The sequence below is a fragment of the Balaenoptera acutorostrata genome, chromosome 8 (genome assembly GCF_949987535.1).
Source record: "Balaenoptera acutorostrata chromosome 8, mBalAcu1.1, whole genome shotgun sequence".
Lineage (NCBI taxonomy): Eukaryota > Metazoa > Chordata > Mammalia > Artiodactyla > Balaenopteridae > Balaenoptera > Balaenoptera acutorostrata.
In genome coordinates, this window is record NC_080071.1 from 23,111,108 (window position 1) to 23,132,841 (window position 21,734).

The window sequence follows — 21,734 nt, forward strand, 5'->3', positions numbered from 1 at the left end:
ATTCTATAAATTTTGTTGTTTATTTGTTTAACTTTAAAGAATTGATTATTTCAAGAGGGATTGTAGGGGCTTCCCTGGTCGCGCAGTGGTTGAGAATCTGCCTGCCAATGCAGGGGACACGGGTGCGAGCCCTGGTCTGGGAGGATCCCACATGCTGCGGATCAACTGGGCCCATGAGCCACAATTACCGAGCCTGCACGTCTGGAGCCTGTGCTCCGCAGCAGGAGAGGCCGCGATAGTGAGAGGCGCGAGCACCGCGATGAAGAGTGGCCCCCACTTGCCACAACTAGAGAAATCCCTTGCACAGAAACGAAGACCCAACACAGCCATTAATAAATAAATAAATAAAAGCTTTATTTAAAAAAAAAAAAAGACGGATTGTAACTGCATTTTAAATGTTTCTGATCCTTTTGAGTATTCTTAGCAAGCAAAGTACTTGAACAAATATTACTCCAATATTCAACAACAATTTTTAGTACCTACTATGGCTAGGCCATATCCACTGCTTGTTATTTCTTTTGTTATATATTTTTTGATTATTTTCTTAGTGGTTGCTCTGGGGATTACAATTACCAATGTAGAACAATGTAGCTTGGATTAATACCAATTTAATTTCAATAGTATACAAAAACTTTGCTACTATATAGCTTCATTCCCTCCCCCTCCTTTGTGCTACAGTTGTGATACAAATTAGATCTGTATACATAATATGTCTATCAACACAGATTTATAATTATTGCTTTATGCAGCTGTATTTTAAGTCAAACAGGAGAAAAAAGAATTATAAACAAAAAATATATACTGTCTTTTATAATTACTTATATAGTTACCTTTACAAGTTTCCTTTATTCCTTCATGCGGATTTGAGTTATTGTCTAGTTTCTTTTCATTTCAGCCTGAAGGACTCCCTTTAGAATTTCTTGTATGGCAAATTTCCTAGTGACAAATTCTGTTTATTTTTGTTTATGCATACATTTTGGAATGTACTAATTTCTCCTTCATTTTTGAAGGATAGCTTTCCTAGATATAGAATTCTTGGTTGACAGTCTTTTTCTTTCAGCATTTTGAATATGTCATCCTACTGCTTTCTGCTTCCATAGCTTTGGTTGTAAATCTTATTTAGGATTATGTGATGAGTAGCTTCTCTCTTGACACTTTCAAGATTCTCTTCTTGACTTTGGCTTTCAGCAGGTTAATTATAATGTGTCCAGGTGTGTATTTCTTTGAGTTTATCACACTTGGAATTTATTAAGCTTCTTAGATGTGTGGATTAATGTTTTTCATCAAATTTGGGAAGTTTTTGACCATTATTCCTTCAAATATTATTTCTTTCCTTTTTTATTTCTCCTTTCTAGGACTCCAGTTATACATGGTATGCTTGATTGTGTCCGACAGCCCTCTGGGGCTCTGTTCATGCATCTTTATTCTTTTTCTTTTTTTCTGTTACCCAGACTAGATAATCTCAAGTGACATATATTCAAATTTGCTGGTTCTTTCTTCTGTTAGCTCAAATCTGCTGTTGAGCCCTTCTTCTTTTTTTTTTTTTTTTGAGAGTTATGTTTTATTTGGCAGGAATTTTTAGGCTTTCAAGCACAGGAGGCAGCATCTCAAGTAACCCTGAGAGAACTGCTCTGAGGAAGCGAGGAGGGAGCTAGGATATATAGGAGTTTTGGAACAAAGGGCAGGTAGTTGGAACATCAAAAGATTACTGTTAATTAAAGAAAACCAGGTATCCCACGTTAAGGAATTTAGCACTTTTCTATGTATGGGAAGATGCAAGAGTCTAGGCTCACTGAAATCATTCCTTTGATATGTACCTCAGTTATCTGGGGGTCAGTATCCTGTGTTTTCACATCCTCAGTTTCCTCAAGGTGCTGAGCCCTTCTTATTTTTCATTTCAGTTATTATACTTTTCAACTCCAGAATTTTTGTTTCTTTTTTTTCAAAACAATTTCTTTATTAATGTTATTTATTTGGTGAAACATTCTCATCATACTTTCCTTTAGTTCTTTAGACATGGTTTCCTTTAGCTTTGTGAACATATTTAAAATATCTTAAAGTCTTTATGTAATATGTGCTTCCTCAGAAATATTTTCTATTGATTGCTTTTTCTCCTATGTACAGGCCATACATTCTTATTTCTTTGCATGCATCATCCTTTTAAACTTCTTTATTTTGAAAACTGGACATTTTGAATAATACAGTGTGGCCACTCTGGAAATCATATTCTACCCTCTCCCCAGGGTTTTTGCTGTTTTTATTTGTTGTATTTATTGTTGATTTAGTGAATTTTCTGAATTCATTCCTTAAAGTCTGTATTCTTTGTTGTGCATAACCACTGATGTCTTTGCTCAGTTAGCTTAGTGGTCATCTGATGACTGGACAGGGATTTCCTTAAATGTCTTCAACCAATACGTTTCCTAGTCTTTGTGGAGGGGCTTAGTATGTGTGTTGGGGCGTGACTTCAACAATTAGCCAGGGAGTTTACAAGTCTATTTTTGTATTCATTTCTTGCTTGTGTAGAGCCTCAAGGTTAGCCAGAGGTGAGAGCTTAGAGCGTTCTCAGGTCTTTCCTGAGCATTCACACAGCCCTAGGCATTCACACAATCCTAAGCATGCATATTACTTGGATTCCCTGAAATATGTCAGAGTTTTTCAAAGCCCCTATGGACATGACATTCCCCAGCTAAATACTTTAGTATGGCTGGAGCAAGGGTGCTTCAAACAAAGATGAGAGATTTTTGACCTCTGTATTGGATGAGGAGCCACTGGTGAAATTTTAAACAAAGAAGGGGCACGACTCTATTTGTATAGCAGAAGGAACCTTTGCCAATGAAGTGGAGAATGAATTATGGGTGGACAGACTGGAGGCAGAGAGATCAAGGAGATTAATGCAGTATTCTAGGAAAAGAGTAATGAAGGCTTGAGTTAAGGTTGTAGTAGAGAGAAAGGAGAAAGAGGAGTGGTGGATTGGAAAAGCTATTTACAGATTAGACCCTTCGTGATTTCCAGGGTGTTTCATTGGGAGGCCACTGCTTACAGGTAAATCAGAGGTAAGGTCTGTCTATTCTCAGATCTGATTAGGGAAACTAAATGGAGGATGGGGTCATCTACCAAAAAAAAAAAAAAAAAAAAAAAAAGGGAGGAGGCACAGGTTTGAGGGAAAACATAAAGACATGGATCCAAATATAATTAACATTACCTGTGATTGAAAAAATTTATGTATTTTTTAGATAAAGATCTTTGAGTGGGAAATTCTGTGTAATTGTGCCACTCAAACAGTTTTGGATTCAGATGCCACAATCCTTCCTTTCCCTCCATCCAGTAGATTCATCACCATTCTTGATTTAGGAATGCTTTAAAGATGCTAGTCATTTAGAACATATCTGACAAAGTGAGAGGGACTTGGTAAACGTGCTGCCCTAAACAGAAATGTGATATAAACTTGTCAATAGTTATTTCTTGGGCGGTTTTGCTCTCTGAAAATCTAGCAGAGCAGATAATGGGTGAAACGCTATTGGTGATAATTACCTGGAGAAACGTGAGTATATGATTTTTTAAACCTTGTAAATTAAATTGGGCTTAAAATAGATAGTTTTACCACTAGGGAAATGTTTGTTTTCCTTGAAATTCAACCTTTGCAAATTGGTAAAGGCAAGAAGGTGGGTAGACTGCACTATGGAAAAGAACATCCGACCGACTTCCGCTCTTTTCACACCTCTCCCTTTTCTCTCTTGCTTCTCAGATGACCAAGTTAATCTTAGTTCAAGTGAACCTTTTAGTTTCGAAGTAGGGCCGCGGTGAACACCAAAACGAAGAAAGGGGTTCCGGCGTTCGCATTCCTGCAGTTCCATCTCGGCGCCAGCCGGGCGCGCAGAACTGGGGAGGGAGAGGTGCGGGCAGAGAAGGGAGGATGTCGGAGGGGTGGGAGCGGCCCTAGCGCTAACTTCCGCCCCGCCCTCCAAGCCGGGACGCCTGAAGCAGGGGGCCCGCGTAGTCTGTCCCGGGCGCTCCTCCTGGGACGCCCGCTCGACTCCCGAGTCGTCTTCAATTGGCCGCCGGGGAAACGGAAGCCGAAGCGGAGCAGTGAACCCGGAAGTGCTTCGCGGCGGAGGCCTGGGCGACTCTTTTGAATGGAATCGGGCTGATTCATCGCCGGTTCGCGGAGCCAGAGCCCGGCCGAGTCGGAGCTGCTGCTGTCGCTCTCGCCGCCGCCGCTGCGTCACCGCTGCTGGAAGACAAGGGTCCAGATCGCGGCCTCCTGCTCCGCCCGCCTTCAGGTAAGAAGGGGAACGCAGGCCCCAGCGGTCCGCGGAGGCAGCCGCGCTAGGCCGCTGCCAGCGCCGTGCTTTCCTGAGTCACGTTGCTCAGCCGAGTTTCCACTGGGGGCCCGGGCGGTGAGGGTGGAGTCCAGGTTCCTTCGTCCTCCACGCTGTCTACCCGGGTCTCTGACTAAGTTAGGTCTGGATGTGGTCTCCTTCCTCCAAGCGTTTCTGCTCCGCTGAATTCACCACATCTTGGGAGCCTCTCCTCTCTATTCAGAAAGGACCCTTGGTTTTGGCTTCTGTTTGTCTGTGTTCTGTTGAAACTTACCCCTGTGTTGAAAAACTTCCCGCCAGACAGGAAACAAGGGCGAGAGAATAAAATTAACTTTCCCGTTGAATGCATGTTTGCTTTATCACTTGTGCTAACCTTAGGCCTTGACCCCTTTTCTCATGATGTTAGGTTTTCAACTGCTTTCAGAAACAAACAAAACCCCAGAGGGGCACTGGTTTTTAACCTTGAAACTCTTTAAAACAAAGTATGGTTATTCCTGCTCTGCCTTTTAACTTTCAGTTTGTCCCACTTGAGTAGTCGCTGATGAATTGATTACATTTCCTGTTTTCAATAAAGTAGAAATCTGCTACTGTGTGTTACATCTTGGAACTTAATTTTCCTGGGGTCACTGCATTGTGTCAGGCAAAAGAAGAAAAATGTAAATTTCTCGAAGGAGTTTGAATATAAACCTAGTGACCTGAGGAAAAATTCTTGAAATTAAAATGGTATCCAAAAGTTGGGAAAGGCAAGGAAGAGGCTTTAAAAATTAGCAAGAAATGTACTTCTGTAGTGAAAATCATTTTTTTTCATTGCTCACAAAAGTATTTAGTGCTGCTGACTTAATGTTTGTGAGTAAGCAAGAAGACAGCCACTGATAATGTTGAAATAAAAAAGAACTGAATACAGTTATAGTGGAGATGATTAATATAATTAATGGTGGCCTTCTAGTCTTGTCCTATAAAGCTAGCAAGTGGCTCATTTAAAGTTTAAATTGTTTCTTTTAAACATATACATTTAAATGGGCTATTGTGCATTTGAAGAGATTAAGATATGTGGCGGCTCAGAATTAACTACAAGATGTGTTTAGTGAAGTGGTATTTAGTGAGAAGGCTGAATATTGTCTAGAATTCGTCCCAGGACAGAATTGCATCTGGCCAACAGAAGAAAGTTTTGAAGTCATGATCTTTCAATGAAGCCTCACCTGTTGACTTTGGGAGATTTTTTTTTCCCCCAAGGGGCTTGATAAATATTATATTGCTGTTCTAATTAAAAAGCTGGATTTTTAACCTGTTTGACATGGGTTTATTCCATTTTTATACTTGTCTGTAACCCTTGTGTTTAATATCTAATTTCAGAACCCATGTTTGAAAATCAATAACAAGGAGCAATTGTGCTTCTATTTAATTGTTTTAAATGTTATAGCAATGTTTGTTTCATAAGTCATTGTCCCCCTGTGAAAGCCTTACCTGAATACTTGTGATTTAGTACTCATGAACTTGTCATATACCCAGTTTGTTGCACTCATTTGACACTCATATTCTGTTTTATGATATTTTGGTGTCCCCATCTGTAAAGTGAGAATTGGATTAAATAATCTTTCCTGGCTCTAAGATAATAACAATGACAACAGTTACTGAGTACCTATGAATGTTTCAGGCACTATATTAGGTGCTTTGCATTTTTTTCTTACAACAGACTTGCAAGGAAGATATTATTCTCATTTTAGAGATGAAGTCTAGAGGCTAAAAGAAGGTAACTTGTTCACATCATATAGAGGGTAGGTGATGAAGCCAGGATTCAAATCTAGGTCTGATTGCCTCCAGAGCCTTTCCGGCTCAATACTACTATTCTTTCACTCTATGTTTTTGCTATGGGTTTATATCGTGCCTCCCCAGGTAGATTGTAAATTCTTTCAGTGAAAGTCACTAAATTCCTTAGTGGCTCTGTTTCCGTATCACCTTATAAACAAAGTAGTATTTAATAAATATTTTGCTTCAATGCAGTAATTAGGAGATAGCACAAGAAGATATTCATGATAAGGCCATCCTCACTGTTCTAAATGGGGGGAATCTTACTTTCAAAACCTTATTTGTATAATTAAGTTTAACGTTGACTCTTTCTATTTTTTCCACTGAAGAAAGCCCTTAAGAAAGTGAGAGAAAGAAGTTCCTAATTACTTTCCACAAATCAGACAGTAGAGGAATTAGAAATACAGTGAGATCACAAATATGGAGTAGTTAAAGGATTTAGCATCAATCTGAGAAGTAATAGTATAGAACTGCAGCATGGGTTGAGGAGTAAAAAATGAAAAATGAGCTAGGAAACAGTAGAAAAACCTGAACAGATAAGGGCTTCATGATTTTGTTAGCTCAGTTGTGAGATGAAGAAGTGGAAAATCATCAGGCTTTTGAAAGTACTGATACTTATTTTGCACTTTTTTTTTACCAATTAGGATTCTAAACATTATGTGTGACATATTAGGCATAAACACTTTATTCATATTATCTCATAATGTTTTAGTTAATCAGATCATGAATAAGCTGTTGAGTCCTCTGCTTTTTGATAGGTGTAAAAACTTGGTTTAGATCCATAGACCTTTTGCATTGCTTTTATTTCTAAGCACTGGAAGTATTCTTTTATGTTCTAGTGTAACACTTTTAATTTTATGAACCCCTTTGCGAAGTTCTGCAAAATGCAAGTCCCTCTTCTCCAGTGTGATTCATTTAGTACTGTGAAACATGCCGTGTTTTGAAATTCACTAAATGGCAAACTCTATGGGAAGAAGAACCCATGCTGGATGAACTGTAGCTATGCTCAGGGTGTTGGTGCTGATGACAGCAGCTGGCATTCATTGTTTACTTGCTATGTGCCAAGCATTGGTTAAATGTTGTTTATGTTCATTATCTTATTTAATTATCTAAACATCTCTATGAGGTGGATACTATCATTATCCCTATTTTGCAGATGAGGAAACTGAGCCTGAGAGAGGAAACTGACCCAAGGGTACAGAGCTAAAACGTGTTAGAGCCAGTATTTGAACCCTGGCACTTAGATTGCAGACTCATAGTTCTTAACCTCATATACCAAGAAAAACAGTCATCACCATTTACCATCTGGGTCCAGTAGACCTTTTAAAATTTCTTACACCTTTAAGTCATTTGAAGGTGTATGTACCTGAAATGGACAACACTGTTGGAATGTAATTAACTGCTCATCATCCATCATGCATGAACCTGGAACATATCCATCTTATAAAGATCAGTTCCACATTTTAAATATGTCTCTACTCTAATAGGCCCCAGCTTATCTTTTCTTTTGGTTCTACTTGCACTCGCAATACTTTGTATGTGTGTATGTGTGTTAAAATATGCATATCATAAAATTTACCATTTTAACCATTTTTAGGCATACAGTTCAGTGTCATTAAGTACATTCACATTGTTGTGCAATCATCACCACCATCCATCTCCAGACCTTTTTCATCTTCCCTGATGCAATACTTTTTAAAACAAGCTTATAATTTTGTTGAAGTGGAGATGTCCATCATCTTTGCTTATGAAACATTTTTATTTTTAGATTTATAAACACCAATTAGAGTTAATCCAATGATTTTTAAAAATTTCTACATTCTTTCCTTTTACTCACCTTTGTGTACACTTCAGCATTTGTCCACTTATCAACTGTATCAACATCATAAAAGATAACAGAATATGTCATCTCTTTAGCAAAACAGGTTCTTGTTGTAAAATAGTGTATAATGAAGTCCTTGTTGAATACTAACTGGATGAGAATGTCATATTTCCTTTCTGGTCTTAGAAATATATTGTTCAACTCATTGCTCCTTTAAAGTAATTTTTCGAGGTAAAATTCACATAACACAAAATTAACCATTTTAAAGTGAACAGTTCAATACCACTTAGTACATTCATAATGTTGTGCAACTACCCCCTTTATGTAGTTCCCAAACATTTTCCATTCTTCTAAAGTAAAATCCCTTATCCATTAAGCAGTTTCTCCATTTTATTCCCTCCCTCAGCCCCTGGCAATCACCAACCTGCATTTTATCTCTATGGATTTATATATTTTGGATATTTCATGTAAACGGAATCATTCAATATGTGACCTTTTGTGCATGGCTTCTTTCACATAGCATAATGTTTTGACGTTCATCCATGTTGTAACAATTACCAGTATTTCATTCCTTTTTATAGTTGAATAGTATTCCATATGTTCCATTGTATGTATATATAGAATTTGTTTATCCTTACCCCCTTTGATGGACATTTGGGCTCTTTCCACCTTTTGGCTGTTGTGAATAGTGCTGCTATAAATATGCATGTACATGTTCTTGTTTTGAATACCTGTTTCAGTTCTTTTGGATATATACCTAGGAGTAGAATTTCTGGGTCATGTGGTAATTCTGTGTTGAGCTTTTTGAAGAGCTCTCAAACTGTTTCCAACAGTCATTAATTTTTAAGTTTGAGAAAATTGATATAGGATATTGTCAGTGGTCTGAGATTTTGTTTATATTAGTGGTTCTGAACTGGGATGATTTTTCCCTTCTAAGGGACATTTGGCGATGTCTGGAGACATTTTTTTTTAAATTGAAGTGTAGTTGATTTACAACATTGTGTTAGTTTCAGGTGTACAGCAAAGTGATTCAGTTATATAAATATATATTTTTCAGATTATTTTCCATTATAGGTTATTACAAGATATTGAATATTGTTCCCTGTGTTATACAGCAAATCCTTATTGCTTATCTATTTTATGTATAGTAGTTTATACTGTTAATCCCATACTCCTAATTTATCCCTCCCCCACCCCCTTTCCCCTTTGGTAACCATGGTTATTTTCTATGTGAGTCTGTTTCTGTTTTGTACATAGATTTATTTGTATTATTTTTTAGATTCCACATATAAGTGATATTATATAATTTTTATCTTTCTCTGTCTGACTCACTTCATTTAGTATGATAATCTCTGGGTCCATCTATGTTGCTGCAAATGGCAATGTTTCATTCTTTTTTATAGCTGAGTAATATTCCATTGTGTATATGTACCACATGTTCTTGAACCAGTCATCTGTTGATGGACACTTGGGTTGCTTCCATGTCTTGGGTATTGTAAATAGTGCTGCTATGAACATTGTGGTACAGGTATCTTTTCTAATTAAGCGTTTTCATCTTTTCCGGATATATGCCCAGGAGCGGGATTGCTGGATCATATGGTAGCTTTATTTTTAGTTTTTTAAGAAACCTCCGTATTGTCTTCCATAACAGCTGTACCAGTTTACATTCCCACCAACAGGGTAGGAGGGTTCCCTCTTTGGAGACAGTTTTGATTATCACGGCTGGTGGCATCCAGTGCGTAGAGGCCAGGGATGCTGCTAAACATCCTATAATGCCCAAGACGGCCCCCTACAATAAAAAATTATTTGGTTCTTAATGTCAGTAGTGCCAAAGAAACCTTGGCTTATGTCAGGTTTATTATCATTAGAGTGCTGTTACTTGTTTCTTTACATTCACCTTGTGATTCTCTAATAATTGCGAAACTTTTTTTCTCAGTTTTCTCTTTGCCATTATGGGAGGAAAATGAAGAATTCTGAATTCTCAACTGTGTTCAGTGAAAGCTAAAAAAAAGACTACAAAGATGATGCCTCCAGTCTTTTATATCTTTTTGAAAGATGAAGCAGTGCTTTGGGCAGTACAATAAAAACTGAAGGATGATGCAATGGCTATAATTTATTTCACTCTTGCATCATTTGGGATGATTGTTACCATTCTTCCGTTTTCTTATTATTTTAGTCTTTTTTGGCATAGTTGGGAATAACTGATTAAGACATGATGAAGTAATTCCTAGGATAATGAAATAACAAACCTTAAAGATATAGGAAAATTAACCACTAAGATTCCACAATATGTTATAGATTTCTAATAATGTGCAATGAACCTATTTGGTAATTGCTCAATAGAATGAATTTTGTTCTATTTAAAAAATGAATAAATCTTCTTTGTTCTTTAAAACACCTCTAGAAAGACTGAAAGTCATGAAATGTCAATCTTTACATATAATTAGAACAGAAAAGAAACTTTAGAAACAAAATTTGGATAGGGGTAATCACTATGCTCTATAGCTCCCTTGGATGGTATTTCATTCTGTACTCTCAGGAAATGGTAATTAAAAATCAATTTTGATTTCTATTTTGTTTTTAGGAATTTTGCTTCTTTTAAAGCTCTTGGTGTATTTCCCTCCTTAGTTCTCAAAATAATTGTATCTTATTTTATTTACTTTTTTTTTAGGAGAGAAAAAAAATAAAAATAAAAACTTGGGAAAAACTATACCTGCCAGTATTAGCAAGAGCTTGAGTTAAGAAGAAATTTGTCAAACTCAACAAATTGAAGCTTAACACCACAAGAGTTGTAGTTACTGACCAGGTGAGCATTAAGAATATATTTTACTTTTATCTATTCTTACAGGATGTGTCATAAAGATGTTATGAAAATGTATCAGTTTTAGCACACATCAAAAGCCCAGATTGAGGGGCTCATGAAAGTCATTTAGATAACTAGCATTTTTGTCCTTGTCTGCTTTCTAGAAACTTTTTTTAAAGTAGTATGATGTAGAACATTTATCGATGTATTTCATTCAAACTGTTAGTATTTTTATTGAACCTTATTATCTTAAAATATTTAGTTTGTTAAATTTTTTCCTGTTTGCTGAGACATCTAATTTTGTTAAAAACACAGATTTGACCTGCCAGATTTTCTTTCCCTCTGCTCCTCACATTGCTCATGTATATTCACAGCATCTGGAGTCTGTGTAAAGTTATCAGAAACAACACAGGGGGAATAGATAAACTGAACACAGCTGGGAATTGACTTTGGCCTGGAATATATAGAATGTCTAAAGTTTTTTTTTCCCATTTGTTCTTTATGTTTGTAAGCTTGAACTAGGCCAAAAGAATTTTTTTGAAGGGGGTAATATATTGTAGAGGAATAAACGTATTTTATATTTTAAAATACACAGGGTTTTGTTTTGTTTTCAGTCTACAGCCTTTAAAAAGTGGCATGTATCGAATGCCATATTTGAGTTGAGGAATTTTAATAAGAATTTGATGGAGATTTTATTTGTAAATGCTGCTATTAGGAGGGTGAATTAAGGTTATAAAGTGGAAATTTTGTTTGGACTATCCAGTTTTCTTAGGTGCCTTTTCATTTTTTAAAATGAGTTTATCTGTTGTCAGTCTCACAAACTTGTAGGGTGAAACAAGCCAGACAACATATATTATTTTGTTTACATAAAATTCAAGAGCAACAGAAGTGATCTGTGCTGTTGGAAGTTGGAATTCTACCTTTGCAGGGTGGTAGAGACTAGGAAGGGGACACGAGAGGTTCTTAGGTGCGGACAAGGTTCTCTTTCTTCATCTTGGTGGTGGTTATGGTGGTGTGTTCACTTTGTACAGGTTCCATGGCTGTATCATTTGTGCACTTTTCTAAATATGGACTTGAATGAAGTTTGCTGTACCAACAGTGTTAAATATTCACAGGATTAAATTGTTTGCAGGATTCAACAAATATAATTAGGCAGTAATGTAATGATCATAAGTACATTATTGAAAAGTTTGTATAGCTGTTCTAACCAGTAAAACAACATGGACAAATGACTAAAGTAATCTGTTAGCATTTAATTTAGAATATAATTTGTGGTAATACCATTTTCTAAAGCATACACCTAGGAAGAAGAGGAATTTTAAGGCATAGTAGCAATTTTTAAGTAGAAAAAAATGCTTCATTGTCATGTTTAAAGTATTTAGTTGTACTAATATTAATTTTTATAATTTGATTACTCCTTTTTGTGTATTTGTGGCCATACTAGTACCCTTGTTGTTTTTTCCTTTGATTTCTTCTGTGAATTTTTCAAGCTTATAAGAATATCTTCTGTAGTCATTCCAGACATAAAAAACAAATCAGATTGATATTTCAAAGTTAATTCTCTTTGTACTGATTAACTCTAAAATTGTAATTGAGAACAGCAGCCAAATTTCCTTAGTGAAAAAGGTGTATATCTTTACAGTATCTGAAATAATGCAAACTATCTGTGGATTCTAGAACACTATCTTAATGCATTTAATGCAATATTACTTTATATTTCTTTTAGTATAATGAGTTCGTTTTTAAAAAGCCTTTGATGCTAATTCAGAGATCCATAATCTGCTCACAATGTCTTTCACATGTAGTTTTGATGATAACTGACAAGCTGTAAGTTAATTAGCACAGAACTTACTAATGAGGATGTTAAAATTTAATTTAAAAGTGAGGATTTTTATTTGTACACTCTGGACAAATTGAAGGAAATTCAATCATACATATGATAAGCATTTCAGGCACTTTTTCCTCATTCAGGTACTTTATTAGGTAACAATAAGAAAATATAATTAACTTAATGATAGCAAAGTTTTGAAAGTATGCTAAGATTGCTTGTCTTTAAAACTGGGGATAACCCAAAACCAAAGCAGTAAAATAAGGTCTGTTAATTAGCATGGAAGACAGCTTCTTGAATTAATATGTGGTGTTAATTAACAGGAAGTCTGATGTTGTGTTGTAATTACCACCAATATTTTTGACATACTGAGTGACTGAAGGTGAATTATGTAGATAGCAATTGAGTAAACACTTTTGTGCTTAGGAACGTTTTTCTTTGTTTCTGTTTTCTAGAAATATGGACAGACTTCTTAGACTTGGAGGAGGTATGCCTGGACTGGGCCAGGTTAGTATATAGACTCTAAGTGTTTCTTTGTGTGTAAACTATAAGCCTTTCACTAGTTATCCAAAGAGAAAGAAATCAGTCCCAAGAAAATCGCCTCACAGATAACCTTATGGTAAGAAGCTTCCCTTACTGCTGGTTACTGTATTCCAACACTAAATAACTTGTGGAGAAAATGTTCTATTTTCTTAATTTAATTTTCTCCTAGGAATAAGAATTTTATCTATTTGCTTTGATTTAAACTTTTGGGATATGCGAGATTATCAAACTTGCCTTTTGGTTAAAAAAAAAAAAAAAGACTCAAAGTATCTTATTTCTGGGTTTACAATGTAGACTTTAAAAGTAACACATGAAAAAGTAAACATGGCATACTCTTGGCAAGATCCAGAAAACCCATAGAATGTTTGTATGTACAATCTTAACACTGATAAATTCCTTCTAGTAATTATGATACATGGATGAATTAATAAGTAATACCTCTCTTTTCTTTAAATTTGGTATATATGGTTTCTTTTACATTCTTATTAAAATTAAGTGAATTTTCAGTTGTTTTAATATTATCATCTGTCTTGTTCCATACTGTTGGGGCAGATGACCTCCAGATAGATTTCTATCTCAGGATATTCTCTCTGCTTTCAGCTAAAGAAGAAATTTCTGCCTCTTTTGAATTCTACACTGATTATCTTTCCAGTCCTCCATTCACAAAAGAGATGACTGTGTTAGACTTTTATGTAATGTATTTTATGTCCAAATTTTGGGACTATTTTTATAACCCACCTTAAGAACACTTTTAGTTGTCAGCTTTTTCCTATTTCCATATCACTGTCAATGACTTGTCTTCCTTTATTCAAAGTAGTCTAATATTTTGACTATTAAGAAATAGTTTTGTTTGAGATTTCATGAAATTTTCAATGTTTTGTAGGTACTTTTACAAGGGTCTATCATGGCTTATGACTAATAAACCTTTTCCTTTTAGAAAGTTGAAATCATCTTGTGATCCTATATTGCATCCTTGCACAGACTTCAGTTATTTTTCGTTTACTTTTGTTAGTTTTTTTTTTTTTTAAGCAGTGAGGTTTATTTATTTATTTATTTATTGGCTGCATTGGGTCTTTGTTGCTGCATGCGGGCTTTCCCTAGTTGTGGTGAGCGAGGGCTACTCTTCATTGCGGCACGTGGGCTTCTCATTGCGGTGGCTTCTCTTGTTGCAGAGCACGGGCTCTAGGTGTGCGGGCTTCAGTAGTTGTGCCGTGTGGGCTCAGTAGTTGTGGTGCACGGGCTCTAGGGCACGGGCTCAGTAGTTTGGCTCGCAGGCTCGAGAGCGCAGGCTCAGTAGTTGTGGCGCACAGGCTTAGTTGCTCCGCTGCATGTGGAATCTTCCCTAACCAGGGATTGAACCCATGTCCCCTGCATTGGCAGGCGGATTCTTAACCACTGTGCCACCAGGGAAGCCCCTACTTTTGTTAGTTTTGAATATTTCTCATGTTCCTTTACTGTAAGCGTGCTTCTTCATGATTCTTCATTTTTGTAAGATCTGTGTAATACATTCTCTTAAGAGGCCTAAGCCTCTCTGAACTTGACCCTTCTAAAGCTGCTTCCATACATTTGCAAACATTCTAGGTAGCTTCTAGAATTTCCCTAATTCATTCTGAAATTAGCAATAACAATGTGTAGGCATATGAAAGTGTCAGAAGTGAACTGAGGTGGTATGTAGATACTGCACATTTACCTGCAAATTACAGGTAAAGATGTTGCCTTAGTAGAATTCTTAAGGGAAGTTGCATCAAATTTAAATACCAAAATAACTTTTTCCTTAAGTAGTAGATGCAGTAAATTATGTATCCATGCCAGAAATCCATGCTGGGAAATTGTTGGACATGAAATAATGGGTTGACTGACCACCGATTGAGTTACATCATATCTCAATGACCACTGCAAACCTTTGCATTGAGTGGAAAACTAAGTGTTGGTTCAATAACCTGTCCTTGGTTTCGGATAATTTAATCAGCATGTGTCCCCCGCTCAGTTTGTATTCTTATTTGAACTTAAAAATGTGTTGCCTGAGAATCTGATATTTCATGTGTTTCATCTTCCTGATTAGATGACAGACTCTCAAGAGAATGATTTATGGGGTTCTTATTTCTGTGTTACCTCCTTTATCAAATACTGGGTGTTCAATGATTACATTTTTTCTTAAAATTTTATTTTACTCTTGTTCTAAACTAATTTGACAAATGGATACGATGTTACTTCTAAAACATGAAATGTTAAGTGTATTATTTTTTAATAAACAGGAAAAAAGTTAAGTGTATTGTTTATTTTTTAATTTTAAAAAAATTTTTGGCCGCGGCGCATGGCATGCGGGATCTTAGTTCCCCAACCGGGGATCGAACCTGCACCCCTGTGGTGGAAGTGGGGAGTCTTAACCACTGGACCACCAGGGAAGTCCCGAGTATATTGTTTATTTTTAATGAAAAGTCAAAGATCTTTGGATTGATAATAGCTACTCTTTCCATTAGGTAATGCGTAGCAGCCAATAAAAGTAGAAAGGAGATAGAAGTTGTTTTATCCCTCCAAAAATCAATGGGAAATGTTACTATCTTACCATATAATATAAAAGTGAGAATTTCCTCATAAATAGGGGCAGGTTACTTGCTGTTAACTTTGCAGATGGCTCTTTTAAGACATGGAAATAGTAGCAGAACAGGGTTTTCCATCCATTCTACTGACTCAACTTTCTTTGACTAGAAATGACCTTTCTCTTTTCCATGGCTAATGCTTTGACTTATTCTCTGATCCCATCCTCTCTTGAAACCTTGCTCATCTCCACTGACCCCTTCCTCCGCCTACAAAGATGTTTAAGTGTCCTGTATCCCAAAAACAACAGAACTTCACTGCATTCTGCCATTAAACCTTTTCTTCCATTTATTTCAAGAATTCCTGAAATAATAGCTTTTACTCACATATTCTACCTCCTTACCTCCATTGACTCTCATAAGATTATATTCTGGCCTCCTCCTTCATTACTGTACTGGAATTGTTCAAATTGCCAAGTCTATTGGCCTACTTTTAGTTCTTTTTTCACTAGACTTTAATATATCACACTGTTCACAATGTCTTTCTTAAGACTTTTTCTTCCATTAGCTTTATCATGGTACTTTTTCCTAGTTCTTCATTATGGTATGCATACCTATAAAACAACTTAAAGTTTTTCTTAAATATTACATTTTTAAATGTTAATACGTGAACAGTAGCAGGCTAAAATCATTAAATCTGTCCACAATCCCCTACTTCAATCTAACTTATCAGTAGTGAAGCAGAAACAGATGTTTTATTAGAACTATTAAAATTTGTAAACAAATAGCTATTATTTCAAATGTGTGTTTTTATTTACTTTGCTAAAGTGCTTTTGAACTTGAAATTACTGAAAGATGTGAGATGATTGTATTAAAAGTATTTACTGCTGTAATTTGACTGCTCGGTTGTCTTCATAACTATCCCAACTTAGGTCTTGGCAACTAAACTATTTCCAAAAGCAGTCAAGACTAAACCCAACAGATGGGCCTAGCCAAAGCATAGTCTGCAGTATCTAAAAGTTTTCTTTTTTAATAGTTTAATGATAGTTATTTTATTTATTTATATTTTGGCCATGCCACGTGACTTGCGGGATCTTAGTTCCCCAACCAGGGTTCGAACCCGTGTTCCCTGAAGTGGAAGCTTGGAGTCCTGACCAATGGACCGCTAGGGAATTCCATCTAAAAGTTTTTGTTTAAGTCTCTTGGTCCATTTTAGCTTTAGAAAGAGTCAAGATAAGCTTAAAAGTAAATGAAACTTAAGTAAAATGTCAATGACATTTATTATCTCGTCTTGTACTTACATTCTTTAGGCCAGTATTTTGAGTTTTTATGTGTTGGGTGTTATGCTATAGGGAACACCAAGGTAAACAAGAACATTGTTACTTAATCTAGGGACCTAACATTCTAGTAGACACACAGCAGTTATGTTTCAAGTGCCTGGCACATATTAACTACTTTGAATTAGCCAATACTAGTGCTTATTGTAAATAATGTGATTTGTAGAGGATGTGGTACTTAATTTTTTTCCCAATAAAGGAAAGTGAGACTGAATTGAGGAAATGATGCTTGAGCTAAATTTTGGAATATAGCCAACACATATTGAGAAAGGCCTGGAGAATAGGTGATGTGAGGGGAAATAATGGGAAAAGAAGATGGTCAGGGAGTTTGGAGTAGATTATAAAAGGTACTGAATGCCATTTTTAGTGATTTTTACTTTTTCCCCAGTAAGTGTTGTACTTTAATGAAGATTTTTTTTAAGCAGAGCTGTGGGATAACTGAATCTGTGTTTTTGAAAAGTAATTCTGGTGGTAGTTTGAAGAATAGGTAGGAGGAAAGAGTTTGAAGGTAAAGTCATCAGTTATATGAAATATTTTTGTCCTTTAACCTTCTAGGTACATAGTAGGGTTATACTTTTCCATCATTTTTGAACTTAGCCTGCTCATGATTTTGCTTTGGCCAATGGAGTGTGAGTTGGAAATTAACAGGTCACTTTTAGGTGGAAGCTTTAAGAATCAGTGTGTGATTTGCCTGCCCTGGTAATCAAGGAAGCATGGAAATGGAATCTCCCTTAACTGAGAGAGAGTGACATACAACCTGCAAGTCAGAAATCCTATGATTTTTGTGTGAAATTCCCTAATTTTTTTAGTCTCTGGTTTTTAAGAAACATGATATAGGCCAAACTAAGCACAAACCAAAAACATATGTGTTGCCTATAAGTTATCAGATTGTACCTTTCTAACACAGACCTCAGTAAATTTCAGATGCAAAAATAAGGGAAAATACTGTATGTGAGTGGTCAGAGAAGGCTTTCTGAAAGTGGTGAGATGTAAGCTACATTTTGAAGGATTATTTCAGGTCGCTAGACTTAAAAAAATAACTTCATGAATTGGATATGATCTATTTTATTTGTTATAACTCCCAAATCCACACAGTATACAGATTTTATATTTATAACCAATAACTACTTTTTTGGTTTCTGTTATGAGTCTTGGAATAGAAATGTTCTTTCAGTTATCTGTCTATCAGATTTTGGTCTAACATTTTATAGAAAGAATTAATTTAACATAGTAATGGGGGAAAATGCCTGGAATAAATGAAGAAATAATAAACTTTCATGAATGATGAGTCTCGGTATCACATGCCAGTTATCTCCAGTTAATCATAAATTCAATGCAGTTCCAATAAAAATATCAACCAGAATTTTCATGGAATTAGGAAACTGATTCTAAAATTCATATAGGAGAAAAAAATCCAAGAATAGCAAATAAATTCTTAGAAAGGAAAAAGAAACTGCTCTACCAAATATCAAAATATATTTTAATGCTGTGTGACTCAAGTAGTGTTATATTGGTATAGAAATAGGTAGATCAGCATAATCAGATAGAAAGTCCAGAAATAGACTCATGCATATATGGGAGCTTGATTTATAATAGAGATGGTATTAAAAATTAGTGGGGAGAGGCCTGTTCATTAAATGATGCTGAAGCAAGTGGCTTTCTATATGGGGGGAAAACTAATATTAGATTCTTACATTATTCTGTACACAAAAATGTATATCAGATGTATTGAAGACCTACCTGTGAAGACTAAACTTTATAATTTTGGAAGACACACCTATTAGGATGGCTATTATCCAAAAATATGTCGCAAATAAACAACTGTTGGTGAGAGTGTAGAGAAATCCTTGTGCATTGCTGGTAGGAATGTAAAATTGTGTGATCTCTGTGGAAAATGGTATGGTGGTTTCTCAAAAAATTAAACAGAATTGCCATATGATCCAGCAATTCATGTCTGGGTATATACCCCAAAGAACTGAAAGTAGGGAGTCAGATATTTGTACAGCCATTTCATAGCAGCATTATTTGCAATAGCCAAAAAGTGGAAGCAACTTGTATTTATTGATGGTTGAGTGGATAAAACAAAGTGTGGTGTATTAAAACTGTGGAATATTATTCAGCCTTAAAAAGGAAGGAAGTTCTGACACATGCTATCACATTGATGAACCTTGAAGACATTATGCTGAGTGAAATTAGCCAGTCAGAAAAGGACAAATATTTTATGATTCCACTTAAATGAGTTATTAGAGTAGTCTGATTCATAGAGACAAAAAGTAGAATGGTGGTTGCCAGGAGTTGGGGGTTGTAGTGGAATGGGGAGTTCATGTTTAATGGTACAGAGTTTCACTTTGGGAAGATGAAAGTTCTGTAGATAGATAGTGCTGATGATTGCACAACAATGTGAATGTACTTAATGCCACAGAATTGTACACTTAAAAATGGTTAAAATGGTAAATTTTATGGTATGTATATTTTACCACAATAAGAAATTCAATTACCATATCTCTGTAATGAGATTAACAATATCTACTTCAGATGATTCTTATAAGGATTAAATAAACTAACCCGTGACCATGTCAGACACACAGTACATAGCCCCAAAAAATATTTTTTGGAAGAAAATTTCGTCCTTTATGACCTCAAAATAGGAAAGCAGAACTCAAAAGAGAAGATTAGTAATTTGACTCCCTCAATACATTACTAACTCTTGCCCTAACAAAGACAATAGAAACAAACTTAAAAGACAAGTAGTAGAGCAAGAGGAGATGTTTGCGACACGTTCATTCACAACACATTTAGTGGAACCATAAATCAGTAACACAAAAAGGACCCAGAGGAAAAAAGATCATGAAATGATAATCTGTAGAACAAGATTTGCCAACAAACATGAAAAGATACTCAACCTCACCGTATATCAGGGAAATGAAAAGTAAAACAAGTATTAGATTGGTTTTTTAAACAAAAGTTTGTTGTTTTAAGTGTTAATGAAGACTTGGAGAAGCAAGAATTCTCATGGAAGCCTTTTTCCTTAGGGTTGGTGTGGGTGTGGCAGTTTGGATTACTGAAAAATTGCAAAGTACTTAAGTGTCTATCTGTGCCAAAATGCATTATGATGGAATATTATGCAGCAGTTAAAATGAACTAGATTCTATATCTCAATATGCATAATAGGCCTTACAAACATATTAAGAGAAAATTTCAGGTTGTAGATATATACATACAATATGAAAGCATTAATGCTAATTTTAAAAACATAGAGTAACTTTTTTTTAAGGGCATGTAACTTTAGTAAAAGTATTACAAGTTCTATAGCAGCACTGTCCAATAGAACTTTATGCTGTGAAGGAAATGTTCTATATCTGTGCTAATACAATAGCTATCAGCCACATGTGGCTATTAAGCCTTTGAAATGTGACTAGAACAAGTGAAGAACTGAATTTTAAATTTTATTTAATTTTAATTTTAATTAACTTAAATTTTGTAGCCACATGTAGCTGTTGAGTCCATGATAATGTGCCTAGTGTGACTGAAGAACTGAATTTTTAATTTTACTTAAATTTAAATAGTCACATGTAGATAGTGGCTACCATATTGTATAACACATGCCTGGATAACTCATACCAAATTCATGAGAAGGGAGGGAGACAAAAGGAATTTCCATAATGATCAAGGGATCGATCCAAGAGGAAGGTATAACAATTGTAAATATTTATGCACCCAACATAGGAGCACCTCAATACATAAGGCAAATACTAACAGCCATGAAAGGGGAAATTGACAGCAACACAATCATAGTAGGGGACTTTAACACCCCACTTTCACCAATGGACAGATCATCCAAAATGAAAATAAATAAGGAAACACAAGCTTTAAATGATACATTAAACAATATGGACTTAATTGATATTTATAGGACATTCCACCCAAAAACAACAGAATACACATTTTTCTCAAGTGCTCATGGAACATTCTCCAGGATAGATCATATCTTGGGTCACAAATCAAGCCTTGGTAAATTTAAGAAAATTGAAATCGTATCAAGTATCTTTTCCGACCACAACGCTATGAGACTAGATATCAATTACAGGAAAAGATCTGTAAAAAATACAAACACATGGAGGCTACACAATACATTACTTAATAACGAAGTGATTACTGAAGAAATCAAAGGGGAAATCAAAAAATACCTAGAAACAAATGACAATGGAGACATGACGACCCAAAACCTATGGGACACAGCAAAAGCAGTGCTAAGAGGGAAGTTTATAGCAATACAAGCCTACCTCAAGAAACAGGAAACATCTCGAATAAACAACCTAACCTTGCACCTAAAGCAATTAGAGAAAGAAGAACAAAAAAACCCCAAAGCCAGCAGAAGGAAAGAAATTATAAAGATCAGGTCAGAAATAAATGAAAAAGAAATGAAGGAAACAATAGCAAAAATCAATGAAACTAAAAGCTGGTTCTTTGAGAAGATAAACAAAATTGATAAACCATTAGCCAGACTCATCAAGAGAAAAAGGGAGAAGACTCAGATCAATAGAATTAGAAATGAAAAAGGAGAAGTAACCACTGACACTGCAGAAATACAAAAGATCATGAGAGATTACTACAAGCAACTATATGCCAATAAAATGGACAACCTGGAAGAAATGGACAGATTCTTAGAAATGCACAAACTGCCGAGACTGAACCAGGAAGAAATAGAAAATATGAACAGACCAATCACAAGCACTGAA

At 35.6% G+C, this 21,734-nt stretch overlaps 1 protein-coding gene across 1 annotated transcript in view; it reads left to right on the forward strand.

Annotated features, from left to right (window-relative positions):
* The first annotated feature begins 3,965 nt into the window (after positions 1 to 3,965).
* PSMD14 (proteasome 26S subunit, non-ATPase 14) overlaps positions 3,966 to 21,734 on the forward strand; it is a 98,042-nt gene continuing 80,273 nt past the window's right edge. Inside the window, exons 1-3 of the mRNA XM_007183174.3 lie at positions 3,966 to 4,280; positions 10,619 to 10,753; positions 13,034 to 13,085. Of these exons, the coding sequence (XP_007183236.1) occupies positions 13,038 to 13,085 (48 nt within the window). The 5' untranslated portion in view covers positions 3,966 to 4,280; positions 10,619 to 10,753; positions 13,034 to 13,037. The remainder of the gene's footprint in view (positions 4,281 to 10,618; positions 10,754 to 13,033; positions 13,086 to 21,734) is intronic.